General features: G+C 35.0%; 1 protein-coding gene across 6 annotated transcripts in view; it reads left to right on the forward strand.

Annotated features, from left to right (window-relative positions):
- The window catches only part of LOC144433749 (vinculin-like), a 71,542-nt gene that overhangs the window by 25,775 nt on the left and 26,051 nt on the right, over positions 1-19,716 (forward strand). The window contains exons 12-24 of one of the 6 annotated variants that reach the window (XM_078122108.1): positions 20-37; positions 1,024-1,135; positions 1,610-1,807; positions 2,209-2,300; positions 3,001-3,148; positions 3,955-4,011; positions 7,501-7,647; positions 10,679-10,981; positions 11,534-11,653; positions 11,860-11,922; positions 12,422-12,478; positions 14,485-14,538; positions 16,328-16,464. In XM_078122108.1, the coding sequence (XP_077978234.1) occupies positions 20-37; positions 1,024-1,135; positions 1,610-1,807; positions 2,209-2,300; positions 3,001-3,148; positions 3,955-4,011; positions 7,501-7,647; positions 10,679-10,981; positions 11,534-11,653; positions 11,860-11,922; positions 12,422-12,478; positions 14,485-14,538; positions 16,328-16,464 (1,506 nt within the window). The remainder of the gene's footprint in view (positions 1-19; positions 38-1,023; positions 1,136-1,609; positions 1,808-2,208; positions 2,301-3,000; positions 3,149-3,954; positions 4,012-7,500; positions 7,648-10,678; positions 10,982-11,533; positions 11,654-11,859; positions 11,923-12,421; positions 12,479-14,484; positions 14,539-16,327; positions 16,465-19,716) is intronic. The other 5 variants (XM_078122110.1, XM_078122111.1, XM_078122109.1 and 2 more) reach the window with 5 other exon arrangements.

Consider the following 19,716-nt stretch of genomic DNA (forward strand, 5'->3'; position numbering starts at 1 on the left):
TTTTATCCTTCACAAACAGGAGAAATTAAGGCACGAAGTAAGTTAGTTCTCTGTCCTGCTATTTAAGAATGGTAAAAAAATGTGGTGGATCGTAACAGGATATTATGATTTCTATATGGTTTTAATTTGCATGTAGCACATTTATAGATGTCTCATGTTTCTTCAGTGTATGGATGTATCTTGGGTCACTGTTGTGTAGGGGTTTGTCGTGGTGTTGCCATGGTAATCTCATTTCATTAGTGTAGCATGCTTAATGTAATAATTGTTAAATGCATATAATTCGCAAAATATTTATTGAGGTAAAATCATGTCTAATATTTTGAAACATGAAATAGTGTTCTCTTTGTTGATAAATTTGTGACTGATTTTCAAAAGTATTCTGTTTTGGGTAAGCATAAGAGTAAACCTACATCATTTGTGTACCTTAGATGGCTTGCAATATTTCCTGAAAGTAAATTGAACAAATAGCAGATTGTCACTGTTTTGTCAACTGTTAAATGTATACAGGATGTGACAAATATGATGATCTGTCCCAGTTCATGGTGTCAGGCACACTGCGATTTAAAAAGCATCCAGTGTACATCACATTGCGTACATTTCGTCAGATGGACAAATACTCTAAATGTAGAAACAGGAAGCCAAAATATAACACTGTAAAAATCTGAAGATAACATTGACAGACAGACATTCCAAGATAAATGTAATATTTAGCTAAGTTATTCTTATGAAGTGTATACTAGAAGTTGTGTGTGTCTGATCATATATGGGATGAGGTGGAAACACCAATTTGTAACAAGACTTGATTCTGGTTACACTTTAGACAGGGAAAGATTAAAATCCAACAATTACCTTATTTCACTCTTTATGACCAGTTCATTACTAGAAGTATACTTTACTACATGTAAGTCCACTTTATGGCCTTTGAAACATGGAATGTTTTTCATTATAAAATATTGTCATTCATACCTTGATACACTATGTATGCACAGAGCTGTTACGTTTGTTTGTTTGTTTGTTTGTTAGGCTGCCAGTGAACATTTTGAGATGTTAAAGAAGGAATGGACAAGTCAGATGGAAATGTTGATTGGTTCAGTGGATAATGCCACAGATACTTTATCATTCATTAAAGCCACTGGTAAGTTAAAAAGGGCCATGGTGTCCTCGCCAAATTCTAGTTATAAGCTGTCAGGAAGTTATAGCGCCCTCTTGTGGTGTACAGGAATCTGAAAGGTGATAGTATCATCACTCATCCGTTTGGGACCAGTTTAATTTGAGGTGCAAACATTTTGCATACATTGCATAAATCCCAATTTATACATTTGTAGTGTAGTATATGATGCAACACACCATTGGAAAAAATTGTTATTTTTGTCACTTTTTGAACTAGTTAGGTATGTAAGTTTTGGACTTGAAACATGTAGAGTTAAAATTTGATAAGATATCAAAACGTAATCAAAAATCAAAAATTGACAAACTTTTGTACATTTAAAAGAAGTTATTTTTTTAGACACAATTAAACTATATGCAGTGATAATGAAATGATACAAACATTAGTAATGGATGTAGGTATTTATTCAAATTTGGACGTCTTTATTTTCTCTCTGTACAGAGGACGCCATTAAACGGGACAATGCAATGGTTTCCAGAGCAATCGCGAATCGTCAGCCAGCATACGTTGTCAATGGTGGCTCAAATATGGCACGTAGAGGCAAGCGTGTTGTCGATGTAGCCAGGCAAGAAATTGAAAATTCAGAAGATCCCAACTTTGTTGCAAAAGTTGGCAAAGCAACAGAAGATCTTGAAAGGAGTGAGTATAAGCTACTTGTTTATTACAATGCAGTGTTTTGGTCATGTTTTATATATCTACACCACCAGTAAAAACTTACTGCAGTGTTTCTGACCGAACAAGTATGATTAACATCACTATGGGTAAACAGTATACACCTGTTGACTGATTGCGAGGGCCAATCATACATACATCTATTTCCTCAAGAAGTCTGTGGATCAACCCAAACACAGACTGTTTCCCAATGAAATGACCCAAGTGTTGACAAATCACAATACAGGAAATTGATGGGAAGTGTTACAACAACCTTTTTGAAATCTAGGTGATAATTATCATGCAATTTGTGTAACTGTAACAGCATGCATTTCGGTATGATCAGTTGCGCTACAATGCCATTGGCACTATTTTTTTTTTAATTTCAGCTATAAATCCACTGGTCGTGAATTGTAAATCCCTAGCTATGAACCCAGGAAACAAGGATGTTGAGGATGCATGGTACGATGGTAGTAACAATGTAAGTCAGTAACATATCATGATGTAAAGTAAAGTAAAGTAAAATGGATCTCTGGACCAATTCCCCCGGCCCGATCCTTCTGAAATATAAATGAAATGTCAAGGAAATCAACAATCCTTATAGAGATATTCGGCAGCCATATTGGATTCTAAAAGGGCGCATACTACGTTAAACGCAAACCCGCCATCTTGATGAGGTTGAAAGAACACATTTTGTAGATTTTGTTTACAAACAGTGATTCACATCAAGTTTTTGTATAGTTGCTGTTCAGTTCTCATGACCAAAGATGCATTTTTTAGCTTGTTGATGAATAGACATCCTGTATGAATCCAAGGTGATGCACGACCACAGATTTGTGAGATGAGATAGTCATCATATTGCTGTCAAATCAAAGTTTAAGTTTCTTGGAAAAATTGCAAAAAAAGAGAGAAGTAATTTAACTTTTAAAAAAAAAAAATTAATGTACGATATTTAAAATAACTATTTTGAAATTCTTGATTCCCCACTAGAATTTTGGTGATTTTAAATTTTTGTAAATATATGACTTGTACTAAGGAATTTGCTACGTTTTGTTATCAAAGAGGACAACACATGACTTGGTTACATCTGAGAGAAATTGATTGTGTCATGTGACCAAGTGTTCACATGAAATTTGATAATGAATATTTTATTAATTTTTTTGTTTGATGAATGTTTTCAGATGATCATATCTGTAGGGAATGTCCGTGATGCAATCATCAAATCACAAGCAGAGAGATACCCTCCTCCCCCCAAGTCACCAGAACCAATCCCTGAGGAGCAGTTCCCCCCACCACCTGATATGAGTCAATTGCATATCAGTGAAGCAGGTACGGTTGCATTATAGGGTACTGGGGCGTAAAGAGACCGTATAATTTCACGTTGTGGTATTAGCATAGAAAGCAACAATCAATTTGTTGAGATGTACTGTCAAATTGAGTCAGATATCACAGAAACTGTGTGTGACAATACATGTTTTTAAAGTGACACAGGCTGAGTTTGTAAGCATTTTACTCAAGCGAAAATACTTAATAAACAAAACCACATTCCAGTGTATTGTCTATATTTTTTTTTTTTTTTTTTTTTCTGTAACAAATATTAATATTCTTTTATTACAAGCAATATAGAGAAATTTCAGTGACACATCAAGAAAGTATGAAAGAGATTTATTGTCTATATTGTTAATATTGATGCATGTCTTCTATAACATTACGATCAGTTTGTGATCAGTGTCTGTATTATTGTTTTGTGTAATTCATAACAAAAAAGTGTGAGATGTAAAAAAAAACATTGTACCACCATTTTGAAAGTCTAAAGTCTAGGTACTTAATTTTGATAGTCCATGTACTTATATTTTTCTATAGTTTGGAATGAGTTTGTCAGTGTTGAATAATTGTCCTGATCTACTCACATTGTAGTAAGTTTTTTGCAATGTTAGATAAAATTGACTTCAATGTTCCCCCTCCCCCTCTCCCTCCCCCAACTGGTTTGCCTCTATTATGATATTATGGCTAATTTTGTCAGGTATAATCTGATATTCTTACAAAATAATCACATCAACTTAATATGTTTCTCCCTGAAATTTCACCGGTGCTCGTTCATCTTTAACTCCGAGGATTTTTCTATTTGTCCATAGGTATGAACAGACCACTAGAACATCAACTTCCTCCTGGAGCTGGCTATGGCTACCAAGGTGAGAGAAAGTTATATGCTTGTTTCTTTTATCTCTCTGCCCTTCATAGCAATGGAATGGTCCATTTTGATGGAGCAGTTTGCAAAATCTGTTGATCCTCTTCTAGGAGTTTGGACTGTTTGTTTTACAGAGATTACTGCATGCTAGTCCTATATATTGGAGGTATATATATAAGTTTGTGAAGTTGTAATAAACCAGAACCATGGGTGTCTATGAATTTTTGGCGTTTTTAGCACAACTGAACTTGTTCAGTAGTGCTATAGGGATCGCCCGGCGTCTGTCTGTCTGTCTGTGTGTGTGTGTGTGTGGATGTGTGTGTGTGTGTGTGTAAACAACTTAAAGTCAAAAACCGCTGAACCGATTGCCACGATATTTGGTGGGTCCATTACTTTGGGTGTCTAGTAGGGAAATTGTTCAAATCAAAATGATCGCATCACAGGTGTGTGATTTGGGTCAAAAAATGTGATTTTTGGTCAAAAAACTTAAACTCAGAAACTACTGGGCAGATTGGTGCGAAATTTGGTGGGAACATTCTTAAGGGGGTGTAAAGTAAGATTTGTTCATGACGGGATGATTCCATCAGTGATATGCAAATTAGGGCTAAAAATGTGTCTTTTTGGTTAAAAATCTATAATTCTAAAACTACTGAGCAGATTGGGCTGAAATTTAATGGGAATGTATCTAGGGATGTATGGACGAAGAAATATTAAGCATACCATGATTCTATGAGTGATATGCAAATTAGGTATAAAAATGTTCATTTTTGGTCAAAAACTTATATCTCAAAAAGTACTTGGTCAATGAGTCTGAAACTTGGCGAGATGTTTCTGAAACTGTTATTCTGCAGATTTTCTTAAAAACATTTTGACAAAATTGGCCCTAGCGACCATGACCACACCCTTTAGCAACAACCAAATGGCAGTATATTTTGGTCAAATAACAACATCATCTGGTAACCAAGTGAGTAAACATTCAAAAAATGTATGCAAATACCCTAGCAACCATGACCACGCCCATAGCAACAGCCAAACAGTGGTGTATTTCACAAAGATAACAACAGGGTTTAATAGATAATTGAATACACATCCAAAAAATGTATGTAAATTTGCATAGCATCAAGACCACGCCCATAACAACAGCCAAATAATCACGTATATTGCAAAGATAACAACAGGAATAGAAAGACAGATGAATAAACATTCAAAAAATGTATGTAAATACCCTAGTAACCATGACCACGCCCATAGCAACAGCCAAACGGTGGTGTATTTCACAAAGATAACAACAGGGTTTAATAGACAATTGAATAAACATTCAAAAAATGTATGTAAATTTTCCTAGCAACAAGACCACGCCCATAGCAACAGCCAAATGATCACGTATATTGCAAAGACAATATCAGGAATTCATACACAAGTGAACAAAAACATACACAAATGTATGCAAATATATCTAACAACATGACCACGCCCATAGCAACAGCCAAATGATAGCATTTATCGTAAAGATAGCAACATGGTTGGATAGGCAACTGGATAGTTATTCAGCAAATAAACACCTATTGTTAGTATAGACTAGCATATGGATAAACATTTTAAAAAACTACAGTTGTGCTACAACGCCATTGGCGGTATTTTTTTTTTCCAGTCATAAATGCCAACAAACCTGCATGTGTGTTTAGAGTGTAGTAAGATCTCTTTCACCACATCTAGGGAATGCCTTAATTGAGCACCGAATTCCATGCTAAATTTGAAATTACTACCAACAGTTGTATTATGGTTGTCATATATGTCCTCACGTGACTTCCTTTCAGCCAGGACCACACTAATGGAATATTATCACCTGTGTGGCTGAAGTACCCAATTATAAACACTTGTCAATGTGTGATGTATTTACTAGTAACATGCACAGTTCAGTAGTATTACTAGTAATATTGACATGTGGTCTTAGCTGGTGATAGAAAAAAGCATTCCCCTTTATAGATAAGAGTTTGATTTAAGTGCTATCTTGCTCTCACATCAAGTTTTGCTGTTACAGCATATAGTATGTTTTACTGCTGTCTACCAGAATACTGTGTAAATATGGAAGGCTCATTCTCAACATATAACATTATCAACAAGAATATTGCATGAATTTAGTTCATTGAATCAAAACTGTCATAGATGTTTTCATGCTGGCATCAGCTTTAAAATATTGTATAGACATGTCCAGTACATAGCGCCCTCTAGTGGTGTTAATATGTACTGGAAAGTTAGTCTCATGTTTGGCTAATAATTGCCATATTGTAATATCTATATACACAGCTGTACTTTTGATAAAACTTGCATGTAATTGTAATGATTAAGTAATTATTTTGGACTAGACCAAGTTCTAGTGCAAAATATCATGCTAATAATTTGAAATATCAAATGTTGATGTCTCATAATACTGTATGTATCTCAAACAGTAATGTGTGTGATAGTTAAAACTTTGTAATGGGGTCAAATCTAGTCTGTAAGATTTACCATGTTAGGGCGCCCTCACTCATCAAGTAGGGTGAAAGGACACAATATATCTTACTGTGGAGACCGCAAGTGGATGCTGCTGAAGGTAACAATGACTGCTGTTATCAATGTATATGAGTTGACATATAGTTACAGCATAACCAGAACTCCATTGTGATTGGTGCCCAACCCTTGAAGACCTCCCACTGTTAGTAGGGCTTTGTATGGTAGTTTAAAGTGTGTGAAATATCACATCATGTGAGTTTTTTACCCATGACTACAGAGAAAACCACAAGTGATGTGAATATGATATTTAGTGGCTAATTCTGTGACCATAAGTGTTGGTCAGTTGTATCAGCATCATGGTTTTAAACAACAAATAACCATGGCAACAGTGTGTAAATATATCTGAAATCAACAGGTTACCGCATTACCAAGGTTACACCACTCAAAAATAGACATATATATATCCAAAGTACTTTTGAACAACAAACAGGTTATTTATTGACCTATTAGTCAAACACACACAGCAATACATTGTACATGCACACATACACATATATTGAAGTACACACTCAGACAGATACAGTTACATGTACACACAGATATGACACATCAATGGTTATATCTACTGCCTGTTGTGTGAGGGGTCACCTGACTCCTTCAAATGCCTGATTGGAGGGGTATGTGTGCATCTGAAGAAGCCAGGTGATTGTATTTATCTGTGGACAGATAGATGTAACCTCACAACAGACGGCACATACACCCATCAACAACAGACACAACAGACCTCTGGTCAGCAATTCTTCCAAATACATTACATACACTGACTATACCATGCTTCATTGTCGTTATTCCGAACCTATTTTCTTACCTTCCTGTTTTTGTCCTATGTTGCATATATTTGCCAAATACTCCATTCTGCAGCTGTTATCAATATTGTTTCGTTTTTTGTGTCTGATCTCTCCTTTCGCCTTTATTTGTCTACTATTCTGTACAACCCCAGGCAAAGACCAAGTAGATCGCAGTAGACTGGCAAGTGCACAGATTCCTCCTCAACAACAACAACAAAAACAACAACAACAACAGCATCATCAAAGACCAACTGAAGCTGGTGCTCCCCCTATTCCTCCACCTCCCCCTCTATCTGAAGGTGTTTACCCTTTCATTTTCCTTCTTTTTATCCTCTTTTTTTCATGATATTTCAAACTTTGAGGCATTCATGTTTTTAGTCAGTTCTGATTTTATGTGTTCTTCTTTTGATGTTATGTTGTGTGTTCTTGTTTTCAAGTACTTTTTCACGATGTTCTGCACTTTATTTTGTTTTGAAAACTTTGCGTTTTATTACATTAGAGTACAATACACATTCTAGTATACATGCTAGGATTATTTTGAAGGCATGTATGTCCAATCTTTCTTCCATGTTGCTACTGTTTGCTTTCATGTGTTCTATTCAAATTGTTTGTATTCCTTGACGTTGTTTCTGCCCTTGATCTTGTCCTACATGTACCCATGCATCACATATACATATACCGGTACTTACACAGAAGTGCATTTTCTAATCTGCTTGATTCACACACATCAGCCATATTGATGAGGATTTTTCTTTCTAACCCAAATGTTGACCTTCATGTTAACAAAAGCTTGCCCCATTTTTCTTAAACGATGTTCTCCAAGGCTATTTACATATCATTTGTCTCTAATTTGCATATGAAAACCTACACAAATATTGCAAAAGTTGCGGCCTAATGTCCTCTCAATCTTTTTACTGTAATGTCAATTTTTTTCATTTAACCAATATTACCATGAAAGCAAAAAAATAACCCCAATATTTTGGTAAACCTTCTCAAGTCATAAAATGCTGACTTATTATCATATAATTTGCATGTAATTTGCATATGAAAACATACAAACATTGTCACCATGAATACTAAATTTTGCCCAAGTACCATGACCTTTAACCTCTCCTGACTAGATACACTTGGAATACTTGGTTTCACATATGCTGTTACTATGTCATCAGTTGTATTCTCCTTATGTGGATTTTGGTAACATTCTTCTTCATAAAGTAATTACAATATATCAATTTTTGAATTGTATTTATTCCCAGTGGATATTCCTAGCCTTTTTCTAGCCATAGAAACCAAGCCTCTTCATATTATACCTCCACTATCACCACCACCACCGCCACCGCTGCCGCCACCACCACCACCACCACCACCACCAGCATCACCACCTCCATCACCACCACCTCTACCTCCGCCTCCTCCCCCTCTTTCTCAGGTTCTTCAAATATCATCCATTCCTTCCTCCTCAGGTTTGAAAACAAAGACAGCGTTGTCTGATTTGTTGTTTTCCAACTTTAACGTTGCGTGTACTAGTATTGTAGTGTCTTTTAACTGTTTTCATAGTTTGACATTATACTCTCCTGTGTGATACTAGTAACGTTAATGTTTAGTAATACTTGTTTTATTTCATGTTTGTGACATATTCATTGTTTTATCCTATGTTTGTTTCCGTTATGCTCTTTGCACTACACAGCAGAATATTTTCCCATGATTTTTAACACTCCCATGCATTTTTATTCATCGTACCTTTGCTAGGTAGCTTGACAAATTCTTTGTTTGTCCAATATTTGTTTCTGTTATGCTTTTAACACAACACGGCAAAACATTTGTTTACACTCTCATTCATTTTAGTTATATTTGCTATGGTAGTTTTTTTTATTACATTTAAGTCACATTATCAGTAGGCATATTATTTTTGGTGAGTGAAATCTCGACAGAATTTTTGAGAAATTGTTTAATAATTTTCAACTGCTATTTTCCCAGTGAGAAATCAGTTTATGTCACTCAACTACCTTCAATGTTTTTGTTAAGGGTGATAAGCAGGTAAAATCTATCAGGGTTCCTCAGTCATTTTATCAGGGTTCCCAAACAAAATTATGGTAGATTGTATGGGAAACTATGCAACATTTACCCCCCCCCCCCCACCCCTTTCTGTTATGGGGTTTCTCCAACCTTAGCAGAACATTGACCTTCAGAAGACATATATAAAATAATTTATTCAAATTTTTCATTTTATGATACGCTATTGTGAAATTTGGGTACAGACCTAAAATTGATATCATAGCAAAATTATTACTAGCCACCTACTAAATACAATTATGGCCCATAGCAAACACTTACTATGGCAAGTACACTGACAAACCAAATATAATGAAGGCTGTGTGTCCCTGGTTAAAATGAAATAAAATTAAGCTTGTAGGAGTTAGTGTGACTTTAAACTATTTTTATTAGTGTTTCAGATTATTTATACTGTAAAATTTCATAGTTTTTTGTTCAAAAAATAATCCACAATTTTCTTTTTACTGTTTTGCAGAAAGGTGAAAATTGGCATCGTAGAATTCTTTCTTTTTTTTTACACATTCTAGAAATTTTGTTTCACTTCATCACATAATTTGTTTTATATCTAGCACTTCATCGCATAATTTTTAAAATCATCTATAATTTATAATTTACTTTTTGTTCTTGTGTTCTCCTAATATTAATGTTGTTGTTTTTTTATTGTACTACCCAGGTATTTGTAATATGTTGACATTACCATATCAAATTTTTTGCTGTGAAAATGTTTGATAAAAATTGGTTACACTCTTGTTAAATTTGTTATACAATGTTCGCTATCTTGCATTTGATTTTTTTTTTTAAATTCTAATTTTATATCTTAATGTAATTTGTGTAACAGTGCAAATACAGTTACCTTGGTATTTCTCTTATGGGACATGACATTTCTTACACACTTTAAGATAACTTCAACTGCAAAATGTAAACAATTCTAGAGGTGTTTTACACAGTTGGGATACCTAAGCAGACAAGTTACTATCATATTGATTAGCAGTTGGAAAGTAAATAATAACAGCCATTGAAATCATCATCAAGTCCATGTTTGATTGTATCAGCAGAAACATGTTTCTACTGTTAAAGAATAGCAATACGTGTCACTTTTCAATGTGATTCAGTAAGGGATCCTGCTGTGTCTGTGGTGTCTCTGTTATTGTTAAGTCTAAACTTGAAATGGGTTTATGTTAACTTAAAAACACATCATATCCCATGAGTGAAATACCAAGGTAAACCTGTTTGTGCTGTAATAGATATGGTTTTCACTTTATCTTTCTTTATTTCTAGCAATTTATGCCACTCCTTCCAAACTTAAGCAGTACAGAACAACACCAACCACTTCACCATCCCCCTCCAGTTCTAATGTTACCCGGTCTTCACCTGTTCCTGATGGACTGGTGTCTGCCGACTCAGGACCCTCTCAGTATCGGGCCTCTCCTACTTTTTCCCCCTCACCAGTTCCATCTGGTTCCTCATCTTCCTCTGCTTGGACACCACCTGTGCCTGCTGCCCCTCCTCTGAATACCAGAATCCAGACCCCCTCACCTCAACCTCAACTGTCAGCTCCTTCTCCAGTTTCTGAATTACCAGGTCTGTTTGCCGTAGACTTGAGCACTTAAATACCCCCTTAGCATGCCTAAGTGTTACTCACTGTCTCCCAAAGTATGAAGACACATGTACATTTTTACAGGCTATTAGCCTTTGCATGTTGATTTGACAATGTGTGGCTTTTGTTCATTCACTACCTATGATTGGCAGTCCTCTGTGTGTTAGCATGTTTCCATGCCAACCCTTTCATCATCATCAAAACTTTGCCTTGCTCTCATCACAGGTACCACTCTCCATCACTATGTACAATTCCACATAATTGTGGCCATACCGCCTTATCTCATCACTGAACAGGAATGCTGTCAAATCCTGGATGTTGTTGGCATGGTAACCATATCCATTCCATCAACATGATTATCATCTTCGCTGTTGCTATCAAAATAATCCTCATTGCTATCATTTTTTTCCTCACCAGGTGTGCAGTGTGCCTTTGTCTTGGTCACTTGTCATAGTATCTTATTTCACTTTTGTTATAAACATTTTGTATCACTCACTGTCGGCACATTTTGACGATGTCAAGTCTGATTCCTCTAGGTCATAAGACTGCTATGCAAACTGCTCGCAGTCCTCCTCCCCCACCACCTCCTCCTCCTCAACAACAACAACAACAACAACAACACCAACACCAACAACATCGTGCCAGGACACCCCAAGGTTTGTTGTATTAATGCATGCACTTTTCTTCTTCTTTCTGTACTTCTATTTTATTTCCATTTTGTGCCAATTTCTGAGTTTTCCAATCTGTTTCCACTTGTTTTCCATACGTTTTCCAATAATGCACTTTTCCATTCTTTCCTGATCATTGAACCTTTTTTCCGTTCTCTCTTTATCCTTTTTTTTTTCTTTTCTCCACACTACAGGCGATGATTTCCAAGATTTCTACAAAGAACTTGATTCGGTTTTAGACTCTATTTTGACAGCAGGTTTGTTACAGCCTGACCTGGCTTGACTTGTGCATGCAAAGAATGTTCACAGTCAAAGACACGATGCATGTGCATTTAAAGCAACAGCAATGATATATAGATAGCCATCTTTTATTTCAGTTCACACACAGTAGACACAATGGCGTAGATACTGCAGCTTTATTAGATTTGCATAGCTTGTTATACCACATTTCATCTGTTATTTTAGCATGCCAACAAAAAAGAAAGAAAAGGGGGAAATGTACTTACCAAATAATTCTCTTTACAGCTTGGCTGATGTGTATTCGCCAATGTTATGTGCATCAAATTAACACATGTTTTTATACTTACAACTTGTGTTGTCTGTTGCATTCTCCATTTTTTATTACTGACTACCTTTTTCTACTTCAGTGCTGATAGTACGTATGGAAAATCTGTCTTGTGCTTATCAAAGTTTTGATATTCATGTACTCTTCTGGCGACACTCACTCTCTCTATCAACTGACTAATCATCTTTCAGGACCTGATTATCACCAAGGTGGGGAGTCTTATTCTGCACATGGGCCACCTAGGCCAGGTTGGTTTCTACTCTCTTTCTTCTTTCTATTACACATCAATTTTATTTTCTCTTACATTTCAAACTGTTATATTTTGTTAAACTTTCTCTGTCTGTATGTAAAACTTTGCATTTTGCTATTTTCAAGATATATACTGTCCACTTTCTTAGATTTCAAAGCTTTCCCTCAAAATACAAATATACAAACTTTTATTTGTACTCTTCATGGAAGTGTCTTTGATCTGTAGCGAAACTACTATATTGGTTCCCATGTCAAGAAAGTTGATGCCCTACCATTGCCATGGTTACACCTTACCTCTGGCCTCTAAACAATACCCCCTCCCCATACTGGTACATCTTGTTCTTGCAGTGAACACAGAGAAATAAACGCAGTTTTATATATGAGTATGAATGCTCTTAATATAGTCAAACACAAAACTGTGTTCACTTTCAAGTTTTTAATTTTAATTTGTAAAACTTGAAATTGAATACACACTTGTCAATTTCACTAAATATATGAACTATATAGTGACAAGTTTGTATGATAGTGCATTATAAAAGATATTGTTTATGGGATGTTGAATTTGTCAAATTAAGTGTATGGTTACTTTAATTTAGCTCCCCTTCTCAATTATAACTACCTTTGTTACGTTTCACCAGAATGCACCGACCAAAATCTTGTTTATGGCCCTAATGGCCACCCTGTCAGATTCTTGAAATTGAATTTTTTCAAAGTTACCAAAACCATATCCCAGTACAATAGAATTAATTACTGTATACATTATGCATGCTTATAAAATGATAAAAGATAGACTTTTGATTCAGTCTGGTAGAAAAAAGAATCTGCCAAAGGGAAAAATGCATTGTTTAGATGCTGTTAGGTGATTTTTTATATGCTGTAATGAACGTTACACTCTGAGCCAACATTATTAACCTAGTAAAACACCTTTGGAAGAATTCAAACAATTTCTACTGACGTGAGTATATTACTCCCCAAAGAATTCAAATTTCGTGTCAGTGTTAAATACATTATTGGCTAGTCCGACGGTGTACTACCTGACTTGATGTTGCATTTGACATCTCAAAAATTTATTGAAAGTGTTGAAATTGACCCATTGGAGTTCAGTGTTATAGGCATACCTACCTTAATGTTGTAATTTCAGTGCATTACTTACAGGCCTTGTAACATGAATAAATTATATTACAGAGTAACACTATGATATACTCAATGTGTACTGGATGTTCACGTGAACCAGAAATAAAACTTGTTGATATTATTAATTTAATTAAATTAATGATCAACCTTTGTGTATTTATTGCCAAATGCTTACAACACTTTCAAACAAAAGCTTGCTGCAATGCTCTTTACTCTAGAATTGCCAAAAGTCCCACCCATAGCATGTAGTGTACAAACAAAAGCACATTTAGAAACACCTGCAGAGGGCAGTATAGCAACATGCATATTTCCACTTGCATGAATTGCAAGCCTGTTTGTTATATACTCAGTAGTTGCACGTTTAAGTATTTCTCCTGAAAGTGTGTGTAATGAGCTAATGTGCATGTGTAGTGTCCTGTAGTGTACAAATAGATGATATGTCTGCAATACGCCATATTCTGGTTATTCAAGATTTCAGCCATTTTCAAAAGAAATGTCACATGACTCACTGCCACATTGGCACTCAACATTCGGGAAAATGAGGGCCTTTTTGTCTTTGATGCCAGTCAAATTGGAATTTCATCAGAGCTCCTCAACTTTATGCCAGCTTTGTTCAAAATTGAAAAAAAATGGCCAAAAATCCTAGTGATTTTTGCTGGAAAACAAATGGAAAGGCAATTTTCAAACTATGTTCAAAATCCATGTTACATCATGCGCTTCCTGTCAAGTTGGAGTTTCTGAACAGCACTCCTAGTGGCCAAACTATACAATCTTTTGTTTTCTCTGATAACCAGAATATGGCCTATGAAATCTCTCCTTGTTCAATCCTCTGCCTGTTTTCTCTTGCAACTGCTCTTTCTCTTTCCTATAGGACCTCCTGTAATGCCAACCCGGCATACCTTCACTGTTGAGGCATCTAGACCAGGTCTGTGCTTGAAATGAAATGTGTCTGTCAATGTTATGTTGTCATGGCAGTGTTATCTCCTTCAGTAGCTTATGCAAATCTGTGATGCTCTCTAAGAAATTTGAGATACTCAATTTTTGATCATTTGTAAAACTGCACTTTCTGTAAATTACTGTAACACCATGCTGCATAAGGATAAGCTCTTTCATCTTATTTCATAATTGTTTTTGCAATATCCTCACTTCTGCCTGCAATATCCATTACAGTCAAAATAAGAGGGATAATTGGGGACTGACTGCAATCATTTGTAAAAAAATATTAATGGTTCTTGTTTCCATTTATTTCTAGCCATAAACAGACTCAGTGACTACTCAATATTCACAATCATTTCGATAAACCAATCATAAACATTTGACATTAATCTTTGTTTTTTTGTTCTAAAAAGGGAACATTGGTTTATAATAGTTAACAACATATGTCTTTATTTTGTATTTGACTTTGATTCCTTTTAGAGGAATATTACCATATATGGTAGTAGTTGATACCATTATGTGTTATATGTCCACAGTATCATTACCATATATGGATATGTCCACTGTATCATTTCCATATTTCCATATAAGTCTTTGGTGCCACTTTGTTATGTGTCCACGGTACCACTATCTTCTTTGGAAGTCATTTTAATTACATGCCATGTGCATACCACCCTTACCTTACCTTATATGGTTACTGTAGTCTTTGATGCTATTATCCATAGTATTATTACCTTATATGGAAGTCATTAATACCACTACATTTTGTTTGTATAATTACCATTATTACTAATATTAGTATTACATGGACTACTTTGACAGTGCTCACCTAATATCATGTGTATATGGTACTTTCAATGTACATGTATTAATAGTTGAATATCATTGGTGTAATGCCTCATTTTCTGATACCATATATGGATGTGTATACTTAGTATTAGTACCATATATGGAAGTTTGTGCTGGTGTATACTTAGTGTTATTACCATATATGGATGTCTGTGCTTGTATTACCATATATGGAATTCTATGGTGCTAATTAATACCTTATAAGGAAGTGAACTGTGCTGTTAACATGTATGAGGGTGATTATTGCACTATATATGAATAGTAAAATAAACGAAGATTGAAATACAAACATGAAGGAAAAACAATTTTACATAATAATGGTATAATGATGGTGATAAATTCTGACAAATCAGTAGAGTTCATTTATACCTATATTCAGCATCTTTTGAAAAACTGGAAATATCTCACAACAAAGACAAAAGAAATGTCATTTTTGCAGAACTGTTGTGATAGGGCACCTAGTTCAAAGTTTAATACATGTGTTTAAACTAACTACTGTTTACCATTAATGATGGGAAGGTTATATAGCTTCCTATAAGTTGTAGACATGTGTGATAGATTGTGAGTGGGTGTTAGATGCAGCTAGATTGAGAGTGGGTGTTAACTGCAGATATGAATTCAAGGTGAGTAAAGGAAGGTGGATAGTGTGGGTGGTGATAAGATTGTAATCTGGCATGTCTGCGATCATCATATTCAGTTCTGTAGTATTTAACCATTTCCTGCATAAAACTGATCTTATTTTGTTGTGTTGTGTTCATATACATGTACATGTTTTGATGTTGTTCAAGTTTGACATGTAGTTTTGTTTGAAATGACATATCTCAAACTTTGGATAATAAAGACCGAGAGGATCTAGGTCTTTGATGTCCAAACCAATGTTATATATATGATGCCCTTCCTGATCAAGTCATGCACTCTATTTGAAACAGATGTGAGAGATGCTGCTCCTCCCAGACCTCCTCTACCTGAGCAAGAATATCCTCCCCCCAGACCACCACCACCAGAGGAATCAGATGATGAAATGGAAGTCCACTTCCCCAAACCACAGGCCGATCAACCAATCATGGTAAGTTTTTCATTCACTATAATCACAGGGAAAAAAACCAATCATGGTAAGTTTTTCATTCACTAGAATGAAAATATTAGTCAATCAACCAATTATCGTAAATTTTCCTGACACTTTTTTTCTGTAACGTGAACAATTTAGTCAACTGTAGCGAATCCCCTCTTTTTTCATTCGTAAGTTTTATAATCCTAGAGATATAGAGGAATAAAAATCTTACCCACTCAACACATTTCTTTAATTCAAGTGATCAGAGTGTTGTACATTGTAAGGTTGTAGAAAATGTGAGTAGTCACCAGGGACTGATAAAGGATCGTGAAAGTGTAGCATCTGTTATGGTACATACACTGAGATTTCAATACTTTGGAGTAATATCTAAGTTGATACACCGGTATGCTATATTCCCCTCTCTCACTATCCAAGGGGATTTGTGTCGATGAATTATATGTCCCAGAGGGAGGATGTGTCCTTGTCACAAGAGCTACATTGAACTCCCATTGATAGCATCCATCAGGGCAAGACACACACATTTATTTAAGTTAGAGAACCATTTTACATTGAATTTACATCGAAAAGAAATTCCTTCATCATTTGCGTCTTCTCTCAACTTTTTACCCAATTGATGATAAATGTAAAATTTTTAAAAGATTCTAAAATTTTTCTAAACATTTAGTCATGATATTGATCAATATGCATTAATTGTAACCTTTCTACTATGAACTCCTTTATAATGAACAATTTTTTATTACGAACACAGATATGTTCTTGGTACCCCAATAGCTTCACAATAACAAATATTTCAAAATACTGTTACAATAGTGAAATTTTGTTATTATGTTCTAATTGTGGTTTGCTTTTTAAAACTCCAATGTCTATTGAAAATGTTGCAGAGAGAGAGAGAGAGAGAGAGAGAGAGAGAGAGAGAGAGAGAGAGAGAGAGAGAGAGAGAGAGAGAGAGAGAGCGAGAGCGAGAGATTGCTTCTCAGTGTTGCTCAAAATATGAGTCAAAATGTTCTAAGTTCTCGTTAGTTCCACAATTTTTTTCTTGAATTAAGCTAGTGCAGGTATAAATAGATAATTAATTCAATTAATTATATAAAATAATTATTTAATTATCCAATGACATTCTTCATGTAGCTGAAAAATGTTCGTAATATGAGAGTTTTATAAGTTCTTTTGTTTGACTCATAGTGACAAGGCCCCTTAGGTCACAAGTATTTTCCTCAGCTGAGCAAACAAAAATATTGAGGGCTGATGTAATATCGAAATATCTTAATACAGCTGGTACATGTGTTTATTTGGAATTTGAGAAAAAAGAGACTTTGGTCTGTAAAGTACTCGAACAATATTAGACATGGGAAAATGAGAGAGATGTTAGACCAGAGAAAACAAGAGATTTTAGACTTCGGAATACAAGATTTTAGACCTGGGAAAATGAGATTTTAGACCTGGGAAAACAAGATTTTAGAACTGGGAATACAAGATTTTAGACCTGGGAATACAAGATTTTAGACCAAAATTTCAGACCTGGGTAAATGAGAGTTTTAGAAATGAATTGTGACAGAGAGTTGGCATTGACTGTTCTAGATATGCAGCAGATTGTAAATGAAGTCCTTTATGATAGTTTTGTTGATACAACAATTCCATGTAGTAATAAACCAGCATTTATTTACACCACATGAGAATATCAACTCATTTGTGTCTTAAACCAGAGTCTTATCCTAAAATGAGAGAGAGAGTCTTTACAGTTGTTTTATTACCGTAGTACTACTTGTTTGGCACTGTAACTTTGTTATGGACTGATTACAATGTTCTGAGATTGTAATTGGGAATCAAGAAAGTGATATTCTCCACTTGATATTTTGGTTAGAAACCACAGTTGGCATCCAGACTACTTGATATTAACACTATAAATGATTGTGACACACAGTGACATTGCTTTACTTGGATGTTGCAAGTCATATTTTGTGAACAGAGAGGGGTTTAATCTGGAATAACTCAGTTTCCTGTAGATTATAAAAGGAAAAGGTTTATGTTTTAGAACTACTAGTATACTAAGTCAGATAGGTACAAATCTACTTTTAAAAAGTTGGCACTCAATGAAAATCAGAATCCCTTTAAAGAGGGAAAAAGTTGATAAAATTTACATTATGATGATAGTGGATTGTACAAGAAAGGGATCCCTAAAAGTCATGAATTCAGGTAAATTTTATGAAACTCGTAAGCGATATATATATATACAACAATACATTTCTTTTATATGCGAAATGAAAGGAAACAATCAACTAAGACATTGCATAATGAATGAGTTGTTGACTAAACCTTCATTAATCTTAATTATAAAGTACAAATGATATTTCAGTAAGTAGCAGGTACGACATTACATGTGATTAGTCGTATCATGGCCATTTAGTGGGATGAGTGATCTACATTTTAAGGTTAGTAGTATATCATAAAATGTCACTGGATTCATTAGGAGTGTGGATGTCTGCCAGCTAGTTGTTAATAGTCTTATGAAGGTAATGGTAGAAAAATTAATTTTTCGTCTGCTAAATGTTAAATGTTACGTTGGCATTATGTTTCTTCCAAAAACACAATTTATCTCTGTCTTTATTAAATGTCTTTAGGGTACATAAACAACTTGTTTGGGCTCAATAAAATTTCAACATGTCGTAAGAATTTTTTTATGTATACACACACACACACACACACACACACACACACACACACACACACACACACACACACACACACATACACACACACACATATATAAAGGGAAGGCCAGTTCCAGAAATAAAGATATTTCAATAAACTTCAGGTTCTGGAGAGCCATTTCGTGATTTTGCATCACATAATTTTTGCACAATTGTCAAGAAACATGATTTTGAAACTATTTTTCACCTTCATTGTTCTAGCAGTGGGCCTTGCCAGGGACTCAACAGACATATGGGTGTATTAGATGAACAAATGAATATTCATGACTATGTGAAGGTAATAAGCAGTTATGAGTCATGAATACTTATTGTCCATCTAATAAATATGCACATCAGCTAAGTCCCATGATGCCATCATGGTGGTCCACTGCTCTAACAACAAAGGTGAAATATAGTTCCAATTTGGTGTTTCTTTGTATTATAAAATTGTGTGAAATTTATGTGCTGTTAGATTATGATGAGTCTCTGCAGAACCCAAACAATCTTCAGAACCTTTATAAAAATACCTAAAGTTTAATGTTTGTAGCATAACCCCTCT

Source organism: Glandiceps talaboti, chromosome 4, assembly GCF_964340395.1.
Source record: "Glandiceps talaboti chromosome 4, keGlaTala1.1, whole genome shotgun sequence".
Lineage (NCBI taxonomy): Eukaryota > Metazoa > Hemichordata > Enteropneusta > Spengelidae > Glandiceps > Glandiceps talaboti.